The sequence below is a fragment of the Protomyctophum parallelum genome (genome assembly GCF_964188405.1).
Source record: "Protomyctophum parallelum genome assembly, chromosome: 10".
NCBI lineage: Eukaryota > Metazoa > Chordata > Actinopteri > Myctophiformes > Myctophidae > Protomyctophum > Protomyctophum parallelum.
The window spans coordinates 37,051,168-37,071,451 of NC_139704.1; the positions used below are offsets into that span (position 1 = coordinate 37,051,168).

The following is a 20,284-nucleotide window of genomic DNA, read 5'->3' on the forward strand; positions in this document are numbered from 1 at the left end:
AGAAATGTACAGACACCCTGCATACACTGTGCACTGTATCTAAGTTTGTTTACTGCAGTGCTGAGTGAGAAAACAATGTTGCACAAATGTAAGCTAATAATCTGGGGGACCCGGGGGAAAAAAAATAATTTTTGGAACCACTGCCGTAAAGGGTCCATTTGTTTGTGCGCTCTCAGAGTTACAGATCTGTAATGGGGTCCATTTGGAACCCCCTCAAGGAACCCCGAGGGTCCCTATAGACCTCACTGAGAACCACTGATCTGACCAAACGGAGGAGAACACGGGGGGAACGGAACAGGATGCCTGGAAGAGGGGGGTCGGTGAAGCCCCCGAAATGCTCCAAAGAAGACAAAATACCTCCAGTGCAGTATCTACTTCTTGCTGTTGTGCCCCTCTGTGTAGCACGGCCATCTAGTGCCTAGTACCCCCCCCCCCCCCGGCCGGGCCTAGTGCTGGTGCCAAAACTTTCTCTCCTTCAATAACACCTTGTTCATTCCATATAATCTCTTCAACTGTTCTGCAACGTCGTATATCATCATGTAACCCGGCCACTTTGTTGACCCAGACCAGTGATTCTCAACCGCTTGGGTTTCATTTTGATAATATGATAATATTATCCCACCCCCATTTGATACCATTTTTGGGACCCCGATCTAAACAGTAAAACCATCAATGTAGTTCATGCAACTCTGAGGCCCTCATTTATCAATGGAGTGTATAGTCTGCCTTAAATTCCAGCGTGGGTTTTGGCGTACGCCCACGTCAACATGGCATTTATCAAGTGATCCTAGCGTATATTTGGTATTTTTGATAAATGTCACGGCTGAAACCTACAGTCATTTAAATAACACAAGCTTAAATATTCTCGAAATGCCCTGATTTGACAACATGAATAACCAGAATAAGACCAAACAACGTATGGAAAGCATAGAGTTATATGATGGAATGTCAATACAAAAGTCACCTCCGCTCGCGCGTAGTTGGGAGACTTCACACTGCACCTCCAGCAGTCTCCAATGTCTCTTCATTTTGCGGTGATTTTGGCGTACGGCCATTTTTTTAATTTTTTTTGTAAAATTGTAAATCGCGTTGATAAATGAGGGCTTGAGAATGGTGAAATGGAACCGAAAATGGAAACTTTGTTCCATTTGTACACTTTCTATTCTAGGTTACCGCCCCCCGAACAGGTTCCATTTTGGTTCCGTGTTTTGGAAGGGATATTTCACTTTCAAAAAGGTTTTGGGTCATTTATCATCGTCTAGACGTCTACTCAGGCTTTCGTGGGCACCCTGGACAGTTTTTTTTTCCAAGTTGCTTGATTCAGTATTTATTTAGGCCTACACATTTTGATATTTTAACTACGTTATATTCATCTAAAACACCTGGAGGTCCCCGAACCCCACCACGTTGAGAGCCACAGTCTTAGTCCAGAGGTTCTCAACATAATCAGGCCGTGACGCGCCAAAATAATCACATTTTAACTGGAGACACCCCCCGCCTTTATAAGGACTTTATAATGTAAGAGTTATTACATTATTTTGGTTTGACTCGGTTCCACAGATAAATATTGTGAACAAGCGTTGCCTCTTTCTTATATTATTTGACAATTTGCTCAATCATTACTTTTGACGCAGTAAAGGTGTTTACACCGGCCACGTTTTTCGGAAAACCGATGGAGAAACACCACTTAGAAATTTGAATTTGCGCTCGGTGTGTGGAGACCTTAATGGTCTTTTTCTTTTCTCTCTTAATTTTGTTGTCGAGGTATTAAAAACGTCTTAAAAGTCCTTAAATTGTCACTCCATTGTCACCCCAAAATGTGGGGAAATGTGGGGACCCCCGGGTGGTACACGGCCCACAGGTTGAGAACCACTGTCTTAGAAGACAACAGTCTGGGAAAAGGTCTTATTTATGATAAATATATGACATAGTTTTACCTGCATACTATCCATAGTAAAAAAAAAAACCTAAATGAAAATAGTAATAATCATTCATCATAATGCACTTTTTGTCTGGTGTTCTTGCAAAGACAATGTTGCGTTGGGAATAAAAAGAACCACATTGTAACATTAAAATTCAACCCTTTTTTTATTTGCAGGAGTCGAAGGTTCACAGACACAGTGCCCGTTCTTGATGTACATTTATTTATATCGTATTTGTTCTGTTAGTGAGGCAATTTTCACATCCCGAGGCTAAACATGGCACGGTTGGCCTTAATACCAGCAAACTCTACCAAAGCAGCACCACATTTTGACTGGTAAAAAAGCAGCGGTCCCCAAACCCCAACCTTTGTCTGGATCAGGGGCCCACTTGAAAATCTTGAAGGAGTTTGCGGGGGACCACCCATCCGATAAAACACTGAGCGTGTTTATTTTTTACTGATCGATCAAATCGATCCGTCTCGGATCAATGGAACTAAGAACTAACTACGTTCCTATGTATCTGTATCACAATGACAACTCATTTTTCAAGGCCTTAACCCATTTTGGGCGGGAACCCCTTTTGGTGTTAGCATTACGTTATGCTTTAGCTATTGAAAAATAGCAGATCTACAAGCTCATAGCGCTACGAGCTTGTAGGTCTGCTATTTTTGAAAAATCGAAGAACGACTGACATAGAAACATAGCTTTTTCAGAAAACTGTCAGGATGTAGAAGACATTTTTCGAATCTGATCTCAGGTCAAAATGGGAAAAAAAGAAATACCATGACATTTAAATTTCATATACCTTTTTTAATACTAATGCTATAATGCTATCATCCAAATGAAAAGTGTTTTTCCAATGACTTGGGGGGTGGTCTCCCCGCAATGACACCTCACAGCCCGCCGGTTGGGAATCGCTGCATTCAAGCCTTTGTAGTGCTGTTGTAGCGTTTGGCCAAATCCACAGAAGACTATCGTCGCTGTCGGGCAGAAACCTCTTATATCCATATTTTAACCCCCTTTTTTTGGGGTAAATTAACGCCCTACTTGATTGATCATGCCACGGCGTCACACAAAAGCATCCAAAGTAGCAGATCTGCAAGCTTTGAGACGTGAAGCGGTGCGTTTTGAGCTGGCAGATCTGCTACTTTTTATGTTTTTTTAATTTAAATCCTGAAAAGTAACAGTTTTTTAGACGTATGAGGTTTCCACCCGACACAGATGATATAATAGAGCATCATCCCCATTATTCGCACGGGCGGCCATTTTGCCCCCTTTGCTCGATATGCACGCGGGTGGCTGGGTTGTTTTCCCCCCACTCCCCGAGTAGACCTATGAAGTAAAAGCAAAATGGCCGCCGTTTGAATTACGGTCAAATAGTGTTGAAAGGCTCGCTCTCCTTTACTCAGTAATGCACCTAATACACTAAACCAGATTTACCATGCATTAATCGTGAAGCTTTTTTTTAAACTATCCTAACCTTTTATTTGGAGGAAATGGAGGAAGGAGACCATTAGGAGAGGCAGCCACATCGGACTGTTGAGATGCAGCCTATATAGGAAACAGTGGTGGACCGTATATTTAACTTGAGTATGTACTAATGTACAGTACTTTTTTTCTTTTTTTTTTTGGATACTTATGATGACTCAAACATTTTCAAAGACAAAATATTGCACTTTTCACTCCACTACATTTCTAGGGAAAAGGGAAAGCGAATTCATTTGAATTAGCCAATTAAGCCCTATTTAAACTATAGTGAAAGTAGCAGATCTGTTGTTTTTTTTTATGTTTTTTTTTCTTGTACAATTTTTGATATTTCTTTTTGGGAAGATTTTAAAAATGTCAACACAGCAATGCTTTGACATTCAAAAGAAAATGCACTTTCTGATTTGTGCTATTCGTATTTCTAAAAGCACGCACTGCCATACGTTTACTACGGTTAGTCGAGTAACACTTGACCAGGTGTACTGGTACTGTACTGTACTGTACTGTACTTTGTCCACCACTGTGGTATAGCCTACTAAGGGTTCACTGATTGGCTAGAAGTAGGGGAGACCGCGCCGTGAGAAGGGGGCACCGGGAAAGATTTGGAATTGAGCCATCAAATACATCCAAAGGTAAACATGTGGGCAGGTACCAAACTGTCTTCTTGACTCTCTCAGGGGGAAACAAAATAATAAAAATCAAAACATACATACATACGTACGTCTCTACGGTTTCAAATGTACACATCAATCACCAACTACCCATTCTATGCTACAAATCATATTGCACAGAAAAATCTAAAGAAACAAAAACAAAAAAGAAATATGCATATAAATAGTACTTTTGAAAGAAATGTACATTACATACAATAGCCACCTCCCAGCGTGAAATAAATAAATAAATAAATACACAAATACAGAGAGAAAAAAATAAACATCATTTTTTTTTCTCTTCCCCCGCAGTTATTTTGGATGATGTGTGCCGTAATGTACATATCTCCAGAAGCATGTTGTGTGTATGTTAGCGTGGCTGCGTGTGTGTGTATTTTACTGTGTGTGTGTGTGTGTGTGTGAGGTAGACCTAAGAACGATGCACTACACTACAAGTAGCATCTGCATCGGAGAGGGCTTATGCTCTAGTTATACTCCGTCATAGGACAAGTGTCGTGTGCCGAAAGCAGCCGATTGGCTATTCCCGGGCGAAAGCGATTTGGTGTAGAGGGGGGGAGGGAGGAGGGGGCAGGTACAGACCCCAGAGGGGGAAACCGTCGTACGACGAAGTATAAATCAGGCTTTATATAACGTCACTGAATGGAGTAAGGGCACTTAAATAAAATCACGTTAAATTAAAACAAACGGTAAATTAAAAAAAAGGCCTGCAAGAACCTTCTCAAAGGGGCCAAAGTGACTTATTCAGACCGAGTCCCCAAGTAACACCCTATTAACTACACTGTAAAGTCCTCGGTGTTCATTGAACTCTTGAGAACGTAACCTTCTCAAAGTTACAAATCGATAAAGGACTTTCTTTTTTTTGTTCTAGCACCACTAAACTTCTCTATGTCAACATTTACACTGTTTCTTTCTTTCTCGTCCAGAATACAGCCAAATAAATAAATAATAAGCACAAATCATACCAAATGCATCAAATCATTACACAATATGTTGTGGTATACAACTGAAATTACGTGACCGAGGCGATTAGAATATAGCTGAGTGACAATCAAATGTTCACTTTCCCGTTGTTCACATGATATCGTTGCTTTTCGAGCAGAAAACCTCCGTATTTTAACTTTGTGTTTCTTTTATGGCATTTAAATTAATGCCATACTTGATCATATTACAGCATCACACAAAAGCATCAAAAGTAGCAGATCTTCAAGCTCGAACGCGACGCATTGTTAACTTGTCGATGCTTTTTAATTTGAATGCTGAAAAGTAACAGTTTTGGACATATGAGGTTTCCACCCGACTGACGATATTCAGAGGTGACCTAGAGGTGATCTAGAGGTGACCTAGAGGTGACCTAGCTAGGGAGGCACAATATTGACATTTCGGCCGATAACCATAACATATTTTTTCATGTTTGTATCGATCCAATATCGATACCGGTACCAATATTGCAATTCAATACCAGTTTCCACCAGTAGTAATTAGCATCTTTATATACCGATGATGACGATATATCGTGTATCCTTAGACATGGCATTAATAAATAAGGTATAATGTTGATATACTAATGTGTACTTTCCACAAGAACGAGGGGACAATAGTGAAAAGAAAAATGTTTTCATTTGCACTAAAATCCACAAGGGGGGGTTTGCATTCTGGACTAACTGGAGCTTATAACAGAATAATTAGTTCATACAAGTCATTCAAAATGTCTGAAAAACAAATTTAAAAAAAGAAAAAAGAAAATGCTAAATTAACATTTCAAAAAACATATTAAACATAATTCATGTTGTAATGCTAACAGCAACGTAAATCCACTGTGTAGCAGTAGCTTAAAAACAGCAATGGGTCGTCAATCAAAAAAACCTGCCTTCCATCGCATTATCGCATACGTCACAAATTCACATCGAGACATTCGGATTCTTTGCCAAGAAAAATAATAACATTTTTAAACAATCATTTACAGCAGTGTGGGGGGGGGGGGGGTTCGGGGGAATTAAAAACTAACTGTACATGAAAAGCATAGTTCTACGAACACAGCCAAAATCCTCAGCGTTCATTTATCCTTTCGTAATTCGGGAGATTATTCGGCAAGTAGCCTAGTCGTGTAACAAAGTCGATATTTCGTGGAGAAATACAACAGGACAATAGTCTTTGTTTCTGCCACACTATGTGGTTGAAAATAACGTCTGCTTTCTGCATGACTGATTGATATATGATTGATATCCTTACATCGGAACAGGGGCATTTAGGTTGAAAATCAGCTACGTTTTTTTCTTTTTTCTTTTAATGACCACTGAGGATTTTACCGCAAACCAACTTGACAATTCCCATCGGCCTAAATCCTTATCCCCGTGACACTCGCCGCTGCTCCAAAACAAAGTGCACGGGTGAGAACAGAACCGAGCATGGCCGCTCGTTTGATCTCCTTAAGTATAAGCATGTGATGAGGTCTAGTCATACTCCCACTTTTAGGTGATGAAGTGACAACCCAAACAAAGGTGAACACATTTTCTTAGTGTTTTGTTTCCTTACATTTGTTTTTTTAATTATCATTTCAAAACATTTTCAAAAAACATTGCCAACAAAGCTAAACTTTTCACGAATTAACAACAAAATCCAAAGATCTTTTCAGTGATGTCACGAAAGAAATGAAAGAAAAATCAAAGAATTACATAAATGAGAACAATTATTTAAGAAGTAGTGAAAGTAGCCGAAATCGGCTATTTTCACTATTTTTGGGTCCCGGGCGAATATCAAATTTCTGTTTCGGGTCTTTTCGGGAAACCAACTCTAGGGGATGCGTCACTTTTCGGTGGTCACCTCATCACCGAAAACTGGAGTATGACTAGGCCTTTTGTGTGTGTGTGTGTGTGTGTGTGTGTGTGTGTGCGCGCAAGTGTGTGATGACGGTGTGGGTGTTATCTGCAGCAGCCCAGCGCTCCCAGGGTGGTGCTGTGAGTGTCCAGGTTGCTGTCCGTGTCCGAGGCGGTCATGGCGGAGGAGGCGGGGTCAGTGCACGGCTCGCTGGGCTCCGTGGACATGGACGAGACGTCGTTGGCCGAGGAAGAGGATGAGGACGAGGAGGCAGCGGCCTGCTGCGGTGGCGAGCGGTCGATCACTGCTGCACCTGTGCTGCGGGAAACACGACGCATGGTTTAAAGCAACATACAACGGCACGACTGAAAAGCTTTTTTTGAGTGGTGCAACCACTCCTACAACCAGCAATGTCCGTGTTCACCTATGTGTTCATGTGTTCACCTGTGTATGTATGTATTAATGAGCACGAGTATGACTGAGTACCAGTAGGGGCGCTGTTTGCCAGAGAGAGAGATAGTATTAGTGCTGCACTGTTGCCTTCTAATGAGAGAGAGAGGAGATGAGGGAGAGGGGAGTTGCACAACTCAGTTCACACAGGTGTGATTTTTTTTTCTTTTTAGGCCCCAATCTGTGATTTGTGTTGCCTAAACAATTAGCGTAATATGTAGAATCATCATGATGATTTGTTAATTATTTTCTAAACCCATGTTATACTTTCCAGTTGAAGAAATTTCAGATTGAGGCTTTAACATTTGACTTTGGGGAAATATTCAAGACCATTATGGAAGATGCTTCTGAACAGCTAGTTAACCAATTCAAATACTCTTTAATATAATATATTCAATTACTTTTTCAGGTTCATCTTAAAATAACTAATAACTGAAAATAGCAGTTATTCAATCGATCGTTTTTTTATTAATTAAATCGAATAATTGAGAATGTGGTGTTAGCGTCATGTTAAAATATCTTTACATTTCTTCAAACTTTTCCCCTAAAGCAGACGGCTGGCCCCTGACCACACGGTTCATTATTCCTCACCTAAAGCAGACGGCTGGCCCCTGACCACACCGTTCATTATTCCTCACCTAAAGCAGACGGCTGGCCCCTGACCACACCGTTCATTATTCCTCACCTAAAGCAGACGGCTGGCCCCTGACCACACCGTTCATTATTACTCACCTAAAGCAGACGGCTGGCCCCTGACCACACCGTTCTTTATTACTCACCTAAAGCAGACGGCTGGCCCCTGACCACACCGTTCTTTATTACTCACCTAAAGCAGACGGCTGGCCCCTGACCACACCGTTCTTTATTACTCACCTAAAGCAGACGGCTGGCCCCTGACCACACCGTTCTTTATTACTCACCTAAAGCAGACGGCTGGCCCCTGACCACACCGTTCTTTATTACTCACCTAAAGGAGACGGCTGGCCCCTGACCACACCGTTCTTTATTACTCACCTAAAGCAGACGGCTGGCCCCTGACCACACCGTTCTTTATTACTCACCTAAAGCAGACGGCTGGCCCCTGACCACACCGTTCTTTATTACTCACCTAAAGCAGACGGCTGGCCCCTGATCACACCGTTCATTATTCCTCACCTAAAGCAGACGGCTGGCCCCTGACCACACCGTTCTTTATTCCTCACCTAAAGCAGACGGCTGGCCCCTGATCACACCGTTCATTATTCCTCACCTAAAGGAGACGGCTGGCCCCTGACCACACCGTTCATTATTACTCACCTAAAGCAGACGGCTGGCCCCTGACCACACCGTTCTTTATTACTCACCTAAAGCAGACGGCTGGCCCCTGACCACACCGTTCTTTATTACTCACCTAAAGCAGACGGCTGGCCCCTGACCACACCGTTCATTATTCCTCACCTAAAGCAGACGGCTGGCCCCTGACCACACCGTTCTTTATTCCTCACCTAAAGCAGACGGCTGGCCCCTGACCACACCGTTCATTATTCCTCACCTAAAGGAGACGGCTGGCCCCTGACCACACCGTTCATTATTACTCACCTAAAGCAGACGGCTGGCCCCTGACCACACCGTTCTTTATTACTCACCTAAAGCAGACGGCTGGCCCCTGACCACACCGTTCATTATTCCTCACCTAAAGCAGACGGCTGGCCCCTGACCACACCGTTCTTTATTCCTCACCTAAAGCAGACGGCTGGCCCCTGACCACACCGTTCATTATTCCTCACCTAAAGCAGACGGCTGGCCCCTGATCACGCCGTTCTTTATTCCTCACCTAAAGCAGACGGCTGGCCCCTGACCACACCGTTCATTATTACTCACCTAAAGCAGACGGCTGGCCCCTGACCACACCGTTCTTTATTACTCACCTAAAGCAGACGGCTGGCCCCTGACCACACCGTTCTTTATTACTCACCTAAAGCAGACGGCTGGCCCCTGACCACACCGTTCTTTATTACTCACCTAAAGCAGACGGCTGGCCCCTGACCACACCGTTCTTTATTACTCACCTAAAGGAGACGGCTGGCCCCTGATCACGCCGTTCTTCGTATACTCCTCCCACTCATACACTTCCTTGTAGATCAGGTCTGCCAAGGCAAGAACACAAAACAAAGAGTCAAGTCTCACATTATTTACACTCTATATCATCTCTGTCGGGTGAAAACCTCATTATGTCTGAAACTGTTACTTTTCAGGATTCCAATAAAAAAATTATAGATCTACAAGGTCAAAACGTGGTGTGAGGATCTGCTATACTTTTGATGCTTTTGGGCATTCATTTAGAAAAAACAGAGTCCCCCCCCCCCCCCCCCCCCCAGGGCGACGATAATCAGAGTCCCCCAGGGCCCTCCCATTTTAACTGAAAATATCCGGTATAAAAGCTCACAACACTAGTGACCTTGTAGATTGGCTATGTTGCATGTTCGCCCTCAGAAATTGAATAGGCATAATGTCTGTCTGGGCTTCCGTTTGTAGCCGTCAGATATCCATGACCAGACTTCCTCTATTACAGGTCATTACAGTATGCTTGGCAAACTTGAGCCGCGAGTGCGGAATTGAGAGATGATGCTCGCCAGCAGATCATGTAGCCGCTTCACTCCCAATAAACAGTTTGTTGGTCGATGGCGATGGATGTCAAGCAGGTTTAGAGTCGAGGTTGTATTTCAGAAATGTGCGACAGCTTACAATTTAGGCATCTAGCAGATGCATCTTATGCAGCGCGACGTACGAGTGCGAGATCACAATAAGCAGAGCTGTAGTCGATATACAACAAGGCACAGTAAATAGTGACATAAGTCACCAAAACCTTCTCGGATGATTTGAATGCATGGTGGGACCACAATGGAAACAAAGTCCCCAGGACTTTTTTTTTTGTTATATCCTTTTTAGTCTTAATTGTCTAACCTTTCCATTCTTCTACGGTGTGCTCTCTCTCATCCAGCTGTTTGTCTGTGATCTTCGGAGGAGGCTGAGACAGAGAGAGAGAGAGAGAGGTGAAAACAAAACATAGATCGAAGCAAGACACGGTTCACACGGTTCATTATAATGTTTACGTAACCCTATGGAATCATGTATCAACAATATGTGTGATACACTTTTTTCCCGATCAATGATCAGACTTTCTAGTCTAGTCACGTGGTCTAGTGGTGAGATTTTCATGATTGGCTGGCATCTAAGCCAATGGGAGACTAGCCCTATACGGCCAATGGGACAGTAAGGCCCACGGCCAGTGGGACTCCAAGCCCGCTCTCCTCTCCCACACCACACCATGACTGCAGACGTGACTACAGAAAGACCCACTAAGGTACAATATGCAAGGGAATGGAATGCAAGCTGAAGATATAAAGACTTGAGTCATTTCTTGTTTTTTTATTATTATTATTATCCATTGGCTGATTCACTCACCGCCTCCACCTCCGCTGGGTCATACCACACGTTGATGTAGGGGTGCTTCAGGGCCTCGTCCACAGAGATGCGCTTGGAGGCGTCGATGACGAGCATCTTGGACAAGAGGTCTCTGGCTTGGCTCGCTGCAGAGGACACAGCAGACGCATATACCGTAAGACGTTTTGAACGTCTTCTAAATCCTGACACTTTTCTACTGTATATCGGTGGTGCTCGAACTTTTTCCATATCAAGGACCCCCAAAATGATATGTATTGGGCCGCCGACCCCCATATGAAAATGTTTAGTACCAGGGACCCCGCCCCCAGAAGCAGTGAAAGAATATATTCAAAGATCTGTGACACTATTGTGTATAAAATCATGTTATAGCATATTAAACATTCCCAGCCTTTATTTGACATGCATAAGAGGGGTGATGAAAAGGACAGAGAGGGTAATAAGCTTGCTCCGATTGGTCGGCTGTCATATCACCCTGTAGGGTTTACATGGCAGCTGACCAGTAAATGCAGGCGAGAGCCGTATACCTTCCCTGTGGGCTTACTGTACATGTCAGAACAACCAATCGGTGCGCAGCTAAAATGGGCAAGGCAGGTCTGAACCTACACGGCGTGGAGTGACCTCTGCTCGACCTATAGAGCCATGGCTGCCGAGCTCAGCAACATTCCAATTAAGGAAAAGTACATCAGCACGTCAAAACATGGAGGAAACGCAGCCTTCGAACATGATTTACCATAGCAACAGATTTGTATAAAAATCAACCGATAATCACCAGTAGATTAGCTTATCACTCGAATGCAATTGAGCCAGCAGGCTCGCATGGAGCCGACTAACATTAAGCCTAACCTCATTCTTAACCGGCCACGTAAATCCCGTAACCTCATATCAGTCTTAACCGGCAGAGCAAGTCATTTTCACAATGTTTTCACTTCGGCGGCAGTGATTTCCGTGTTTCCTAATCACAGCAGCACATGCAGTACACTCCAGGCGAGCCTGCTGGCGCCATTGCATTTGAGTGATAAGTAACCTTAATGGTGATTATGGGTTGATAACATTCAAAGCGGGGGTGACCATGGAGGCTATTGTAGAATTCATGGCTGAGGAGACACTTCGATTTTTTAGTTTCAAATTTCATTGCAGTCAGGCAGAAACTTCTCCATCTCCATATTCAAACTGTTTGTGGTCATGCCCTACTACTAGTACTAATAATAATAATAATAAATATAATAATGAATTTGATTTGTATCGCACTTTTCATTCACAGGGAATCTCAGAGTGCTACATGGTTAAAACATATAATCAATCACAGGTTAAAATAGGGTTATCAAAAATAAAAAATAATCAAGTGCAAAAACGACAACAATTTAACACGAGAACGCCTTCCGAAACAGGAACGTTTTCAGGCCTGTTTTAAAAGAGTACTACAGCATCACACAAAAAAGCATCAAAAGTAGCAGATCTGCTACTTTTTCCTATTTTTAAAATTTGAATCCTGAAAAGTCACAGTTTTTGGACATGTGAAGTTTCCACCCGACAGAGACATATTTGCTTTGGCAATGTAAACCTTTCAATCCAATACATACCATTGAATTTAATTGAATTGGCACTGACCCCGCCTCACCCCCTAGCACTCCTCCCCCCCCCCCTCCCCGCGCAGCTCATCCCTTTCGATGGTATGTGTGGGAGGAGAGCTTGTTTGTGCCTGGCCCAAGCCTCCGCCACCCCCACTCAGAAACGTGCCTGCACAGCCGAGTATTATCAATCTTACTTGAAATGTGATGTGATGTCTTCTTACACTCCCCCCCCCCCCCCCCCGCCCTCTATGCCCCCCCTCCCCCCTTCTGTTTTCTTTCTCTTTGATGCAAGAAAGATGTATTGGCGCTGCACTGCGGCGACATGGACATAAGGGCTACTCTTGCATGCGGGCCCTTTGTCTAAGACACATTTCTTCCTCGGGAGACAAATGATAAAGAACCTTGAACCACTCTCCTTGTTCTATTCCCGTCTTGCTATACCTTTGATAGATGCTAGTTATATAGGCTACTGTGTGAGATATAGATTGGTTACATATTTTTATTCGTCTTTCTTGACCACAAATGTTGAGAATGTCATTGCATGGACGTTGCACGCTTGCGTGTCGTTTAGACAAGATGCTAGATTCATTGTTTACCTGGTATCCTAGTTTCTGACCCGCCACAACGTTCTCTCAGCAGCACTCTACTTCTGTCACTATTTACCTCGCAGTTCTTTGACTACAGTTCACGCTTACTCTGTTTACGCTGATATCACACTCTGGATAAGAAGTGTCCGCTAAATGGCTAAATTATCATTGTATAATAATTGTAATCTATGGACCTGGGGCTGCATTTTACCGATTTCACCAACCAGGGGAAGTAAATTATTTTACTGAAATTGATTTCATGCTGAAAAGATGTGAGACATTATAGTTGTATTTTTCACACGCTAGTGGAGACAAAATGGTGGAGCACTGAATACAATAACTCCTGTGGGACTTCGGTGTTGAATAAAAATGCAAATGTCGTTGTCAATAAATAAGGTTATGGGTACTTATTATGTGATGAACAAATTATCATCTACATTTTCAGACATATATCAGCATGCTTGTTTCACCCAAAACGTGCGATCGATATATACAGCGCATGTATATACACAGGGTTGGATTTACTAGAAAATCCATGCCTGTGCTTTTGATATCTGTCTTGTCATTGATTTGTAGGGCCAGCGGGGATATGTTTTATCCCTGCTCCTGGTCAGACTGAATTAAATACATACGGGGATAGTACATACATACAGTACATACATCTGGGGGGGGACGTGGATTTACTATTCTGTCCATATCGGGTTGCATTTACTCAAACGCGAAGGCGACTCCGCACTCACGTCCAAGACTACTGTATAACTTTTCAGGATAAAAAAAAAATGGTAGCAAGATTTGATGCATTTGTGTGACGCTCACTGTAGTATGATCAAATAGGGCATTCATAAAAAAGAATCACACCCGTTTGAACTGAGTGGTGCAACTCCCCCCCCTCTCTCTCTCTCTCACATTAGCAGGCAACAGTGCAGCACTCTCTCTCTCTGTTTCTGGCACAACAGCGCCCCTACTGGTACTAATAGTCATACTGGTGCTCATTAACGTCACATAGGTGAACAACACATAGGGGGACACATAGACACGGACATTGCTGTTCCTTGGAGTGGTTGCACCACTAATAAATAATAATAAAATAACACAAAAAGTTAGAAAGTGGAGGGTGAGACGTTTCTGCCACAAAAATACCTTTAACTGAGATACCTTTCAGTTTGTTGTGTTCGGAGTCGGCGGGGAAGAGCACGTCGGGGAAGAGCTTCTCGAAGGTGTAGCCGGCGTAGCGCGGCCTGTTCTCCACGTACGTCCTCACCGATTGGTTTAGCTTCATCAGGAACTCCTGAGACGGAGTCCCCAGCTGCTCTATCACTTTGTTCCACTGGTCGATGTCTGAGGCGGGCGGCGTTAGGGAAAACGTACACCACACAGAGACACTATACGGCACAGTGCAGCGCACGGCACGCACACACATGGACGTACAAGTACATGTATGCAGACATCGCTTCTCATCCGCAAACAAAGAAAAGTACTTCAAGCTGCAATCCATAACTGCTCTTAGTGACATTGACCAATCTATACTTTTTCATTTCAAGGACCCCGAGTTTGATATCCCATAGGCCACGGACCCCCATAACCATTTGATGCCATTTGTTTTAAATCCGTCGACTACCTTTTTCATTTAAAAAAAACGTATTTGAAAACTAAATGAAGACTATAAATAATGACTAAAACCATGACTGAATAAATACCATATATTGTCAATAAATTTATTGACAATTAATTTCGTCATCAAATAAAAACTAGACTAAAACGTTAGGGAGGGACTAGTGGAGAAGACAGGTCATTTCATGCTTGGTTGTGTGCGGGTGTCACACTGCCAAAATGGCCTGGATTATGGACTGCAGCTTTAAAATCCACATGATCTGTAGTGATAAAGCACAAACTGCATCTTCTTCCTCTATAACTGTCGACTCAAACCATAACTATCTGGTAGTATTCTCTAGAAGACATCCCTTTAAATTCTACTATACTCTGCAGTGGTCCTCATCTCTGTCGGGTGGAAACCTCACATGTCCGAAACTGTTACTTTTCAGGATTCAAAATTAAAAAATGGCAGCAAAAGTAGCAGATAGACAAGCTCAAAATGCGTCGCTTCACACTCGCCGATCTGCTTCTTTTGATGCTTCTGTGTGACGCTGCTGTAGTGTGATCAAGTGGGGGCGTTAATTTACAAAACAAAAGGTAGAATATGGAGATTCTGCCCCGAGCGCAACGATATTATTCTGGTGTTCATAAGGTGATATGGGGGCAGCAGAGGGTTGGGAGTAGGGGTATAAAAAAAATCGATTCAAATTAGAATATCGAATCTTCTGGTTAGAGTTACAGGAGTTTTCACTACATGGTGTTTGTGATATGAATTGTAAGCTTACCCTAATCACAGTAAACATCATGTCTTCAGTCATTTTCAAGTTACTGTAGTATAGTCACTTCAGTTGGCTGGAGTAGAGTGTGACGATATCCTATGTATTGAATCGAGAATCATTTTGAATAGAGAATCGTTTTGAATCTGGAAAAAAAAATATCTCAAAAAAAAAAACGTTTTTGGATTGAGAATCGATTTTGAATCCAATCGTGACCCCAGTAATCGGAATCGAATCGTGGGGCACCCAAAGATTCACAGCCCTAGTTGGGAGTGTTCATAAGGTGATATGGGGGCAGCAGAGGGTTGGGAGGAGGAGGAGACTGTCTGGATGTAAACCCAGTAGGAATATGGTGGAGCGGATGGGAACGTGATCGGAAGGGAACTCTGCAGTGGTGAAAAAGTAACTAATTTGCTTAACTACTGTACAATATTGAGGTATTTCCTGGAGTATTTCCAATACTAAATAAATATTGTAATTTTACTCCACTACAATTATATGAAAAGTTACGAGTTACTTTGTAGATCATTATTATAAAACACACTATACCACACTATACCCTGTATACATTTCGGTCATTTGAAAATAGCCGACCTGCAAGCTCAGCTATTTTCAAAATATCTTCATACATTTGAAAACTTGAAATAGAACATTCTGCATAAGCAGTGGTTCTGCATTGCAGTATTGATGCTTTTACTTAACCCATTTTGGGCGGGAACCCTTTTTGGTGTTGAAAAATAGCAGATCTACAAGCTCATATCGCGGGAGTGCGAGCTTGTAGTTATGCTATTTTTTTTTTATCGTGAAAATGTGGCACAAATTTGGAATATATATTCTTTCAGAGCGAACGTTTTAACTCAACTCTTTGCTTCTGGGGGGTACCTATGGAACTACATATTCAGATGGTGGTCGGCAGCCAATTATATATCACCCCAATCGACCTTTATCTCTGTATTGAATAGGCGAAGTCATCCGTTCTCAGCACCTTTCAATAGGGCCAAAATGGCCATACTGGCATACTCACTGTCTCAGTATGTCATTATCACCTATTGTGACCGGTGATAATGTCACTGATGTCAATGCCGGAGGAGCGCTATGTCTGGTGGCCTTGAGCCACGTGAGGCACCGCCGAGCGAGGTGCTATAGCCGAGAGAGTCGCCGTGCCGAGCGTTGCGACGTTACGTCCCGATAGGTAGAGAATAGTATATATTAGTAGCCCCTAGTTTCCATGCGCCGACAATAGAGTTGGAAATGACACGTTCAGCTCAAGGGTGAGTATATGCCAGTATGGCCATATTGGCCCTATATTGAAAGGTGCTGATAACGGATGATTTCGCCTATTCAATACAGAGATAACGGTCGTATCCGATATCGTTTTTGGGTTCCTTGACATGAAAAACTTGAGAACCAACTGACATAGAAACACGAGGTTTTTCAGAAAACTGTCGTGTTTAGAAGACATTTGTATGGAATCGTCCTCGGGTCTAAATGGGTTAACCCATTTTGGGGCGGGAACCCCTTTTGGTGTTCGCATTATGTTATGCTTTAGCTATTGAAAAATAGCAGATCTACAAGCGCTACGAGCTTTTAGGTCTGCTATTTTTGAAAAATCGAAGAACGACGACTGAAAACTGTCTGGATGTAGAAGACGTCTTTTAGAATGTGAGTACTTTTTTCCACCACTGTTACTCTGGGGATGGATCAGATGGCAACTGAAAAGGGTGGGGTGGGGGGGTGGGGGGGTGGGGAGGGGAGGGGAGGGTGTGGCGGATGTACATCACTTCACCCAGGATGAAGTGACTGACGGGTGGGTGGGTGGGGGGGTGGGAGAAGGATACGATCAGTGCCGGGGAACAACACGCTCCCCCGGATCATCTCGGCCACAATGCACCCAACTGACCATACGTCCACTGCACGGATGACCGGGAGGAGTGGTGATGGTGATGATGATGATGATGATGACAGGAGGAGGAGGAGGAGGAGGGAGAGCATGCAGACCACAGACACACACACACACACACACACACACACACACAAAAGGAAATAAATACAAAAGTCAAACACAAAGAAAACAAAGAAAGATGGTGTGGCGTGGATGAGGAAAAACGGCTCTTTTGGAACTACAAAAGGTTTAACCTATACCCAGAACCTTTCCATATTATAACCTGAAAAGTAACAATTCAGTGATCGTGATTCTTTCTTTTTTTTACGTTTCCATCATAACCAGAACCAAACCTGAAAGAAGGGGGAAGAGGTGGAAGTCATGAAAATAATCTATGCAGAAAAAGAGAAAACGTCGCACAACATCAACGCAACACGCCGGGTGCTTTTTTACCCTTTATTAGCAGATCTACAAGCTAACTTATTCGCTTGTAGATGTGCTATTTTCGGCTAATGTTCCCCCCAGAAAAGTGATGCTATGGTTTAAGTGATTAACGTAAAAAAAATAATAATAAATAGTTCATATCACACAAAGTAGGCTAACTCTGAGGACTGCCCCTATAGGGGTCCCGGACCCTCTGCTGAAGACCCCTGCATTAGATGACACGGAGCATAGGGCCGATTCATGCGCTGTAGTGCCGAAATGATTTCGGCTCGTCAGAAATTTTCAGTAGCACCGAATAGCCGACTTTAGGACGGAACCCGCCCCCCGAACCTCAAATGACGTCACATTGTAGGCTCTACAGAGCCGAACCGACTCTAAAATAGGAGTATGAATAGGCCCTTATTGTTCTGAAAGTAGTCAAAAAGAGCCAAAAGAAAGTATGCAGCGTGGATGAAAATTGAAAGCAGACAGCATGCAGCAGCAGCAGCAGCAGCTGGAGGCTTATGTCAGATGTGAGAAGGAAGATTCCCCCCATGGGTGTTAGGGGTGGGGGGGGGAATGAAGATGAACGATGACTTGTTGCAGAAAGATCATAGCCCATGACCGTCCTAAAACTCACTCTTGAAGGAGGAGTATTATATAAAGATCATAGCCCATGACCGTCCTAAAACTCACTCTTGAAGGAGGAGTATTATAAAGATCATAGCCCATGACCGTCCTAAAACTCACTCTTGAAGGAGGAGTATTATATTGAACTCTTTTAGTTAGTAGTGATTGCCTGAAAAACCTGGCGAGCGTTTTCTGTTTCCCCCCCCGTGCCAAGAATTGATTGCCATCCAGAGGAAAGATCTTACAGTCTCATCTTGGCGCCGTTGCCAAATGCAAAGCACCGCACAGATTGGAACCAGCACAGCATTTCAACAGAATGTTAACAAGGAACGTATAAATAAGAAAGCGTTACGATTAGAAGCGTTTCTTTCTTTTTTTAGGGAGAATGATGCAAGGATACAGTCCCTTCCCGGGAAAAGGATTTTATGGCGAACCATTTCGGCCAGTATGCAGCCCACTGACCAAATGTCCACTAGCGCAGTGGACGAGACGTGAACAAAGAGAGAAGTACAGCGTAAAATCTTCCGTGTTAAAGGGTTTATATAGACAACATTTTCATGAAAACAAGGAAATAATACAGTCACACTTTTTTTTACAAAGGTGTGCGATAAAAGTACACTATGAATTGTAAAAAGATTATAATAATTGAAATATTTTTGCCAGGATGTCCAAACTCTAGAATGTTTAGTTCTTAGCTCTTATGGCAGCCATTATCTGTTTTCATGTACTTTTATTTTACACTAAAAAATAATCGTGTAAGGCAGCCACTGTGTTACAATGTCATGACTACATGATTGTTGCCTTTGCTGCCAAAGCAACAGAGGTATTGTAAAAGGGCTGCATCGAGTGGCTGAATATCGTCTACGTAACACAGGATTGCACCATGTACGAGTTGTCTAGTTAACACAGGATTGTATTATGTACGAGTTGTCTACTTAACACAGGATTGTACGATGTACGAGTTGAGAAGAAGGTAGAGTATAGAAGGGGTTAGTTCGGGAAGCAATAATCTCATAACCACCAAATCCAGTTATGCACAGAAGCACCATGCTACTTAAGAATAAATATGTGGATCATGAAACCTATTTTCACTATATTAGATAAACATATGGATTTGTGGTCACAATTTAAATGTAATTTAAGTAGATTAAAGGTGCTGTAAGTTAGTTTTAAGTGTTACTGTACATAGCTCTCTATTCTGATAATAATCATTGCTTTAGACTTTAGAGTGTTCAGTAACGGGGGTCTCCCCATCTCATCTCTGCAGCCATTTAGTGAACTAGAAAATATTTTATTCACGATACCAATTTCATCCAATCGGGAGATAAACAAGTGAAATTGATCTTTAACTCCTGATTGGATTGCATTGATTATGTTCTGCTTACTAAAGAGAGACCAGAAAACTCCCATTACTGAACCCTTTTTGTTTGAACCCAAACACATCACTTTTAACAGTATAGTTGTCAACCTTTCAGGGATCAGGACTCGCTTGAAAATGTTGAAAGCTTTGGTGAATTAACCCACCCATCTGACCCCCCCACTCACAGGTTGACAACCAGTGACTAGGCCTGTCACAATTATTACACAATCCTCAGTCATTTCTTTGTATATTCATTTGTCATATCTGCCCTGGGTCATTTTGGATTACGAAGCCTAAAAGGCTAAACAGAAAAGCATTTGACAGCAGACACCAGACAGGCAGCTCTACTGACCGTTGGCTTGGTAGCCCATGCCCAGGATGACCTCGGGGGCTCGGTAGTACCGCGTCACCACGTAGGGCGTCATCAGCAGGCCGGTGGCGGCGGTCCGAGCCAGGCCAAAGTCCAGGATCTTCAGTGTGCAGTCTGACTTCACCACTATGTTACTGGGCTTCAGGTCCTGTGGAGGAAGGAGGAACACAGGCCAAGAAGAGTGTCATTTTGAGTCCAAGGAACCCCTAGGCTGAGAGAGAAATGAAGCAGGCCCCTGCATCATTTCAGGTTCCCCCACCCCCACTATATAATTAAACTTTCTCATAGATTTCATAGATAGCTCCA

General features: G+C 43.0%; 1 protein-coding gene across 4 annotated transcripts in view; it reads right to left on the minus strand.

The window, feature by feature from the left end:
* The window catches only part of mapk8a (mitogen-activated protein kinase 8a), a 326,366-nt gene that overhangs the window by 291,379 nt on the left and 14,703 nt on the right, over positions 1-20,284 (minus strand). The window contains exons 6-12 of one of the 4 annotated variants that reach the window (XR_014569867.1): positions 19,961-20,126; positions 17,152-17,223; positions 14,085-14,282; positions 10,787-10,911; positions 10,286-10,349; positions 9,391-9,468; positions 5,294-7,205 (exon numbers count right to left, since the gene is read on the minus strand). Coding sequence is in view for 3 of the 4 variants with exons in the window: in XM_083775313.1 (XP_083631439.1) it covers positions 6,997-7,205; positions 9,391-9,468; positions 10,286-10,349; positions 10,787-10,911; positions 14,085-14,282; positions 17,152-17,223; positions 19,961-20,126 (912 nt within the window). In the remaining variant the exon portion in view is untranslated. Of the gene's footprint in view, positions 1-3,695; positions 7,211-9,390; positions 9,469-10,285; positions 10,350-10,786; positions 10,912-14,084; positions 14,283-17,151; positions 17,224-19,960; positions 20,127-20,284 lie in introns of those variants that run through there. The other 3 variants (XM_083775314.1, XM_083775313.1, XM_083775315.1) reach the window with 3 other exon arrangements.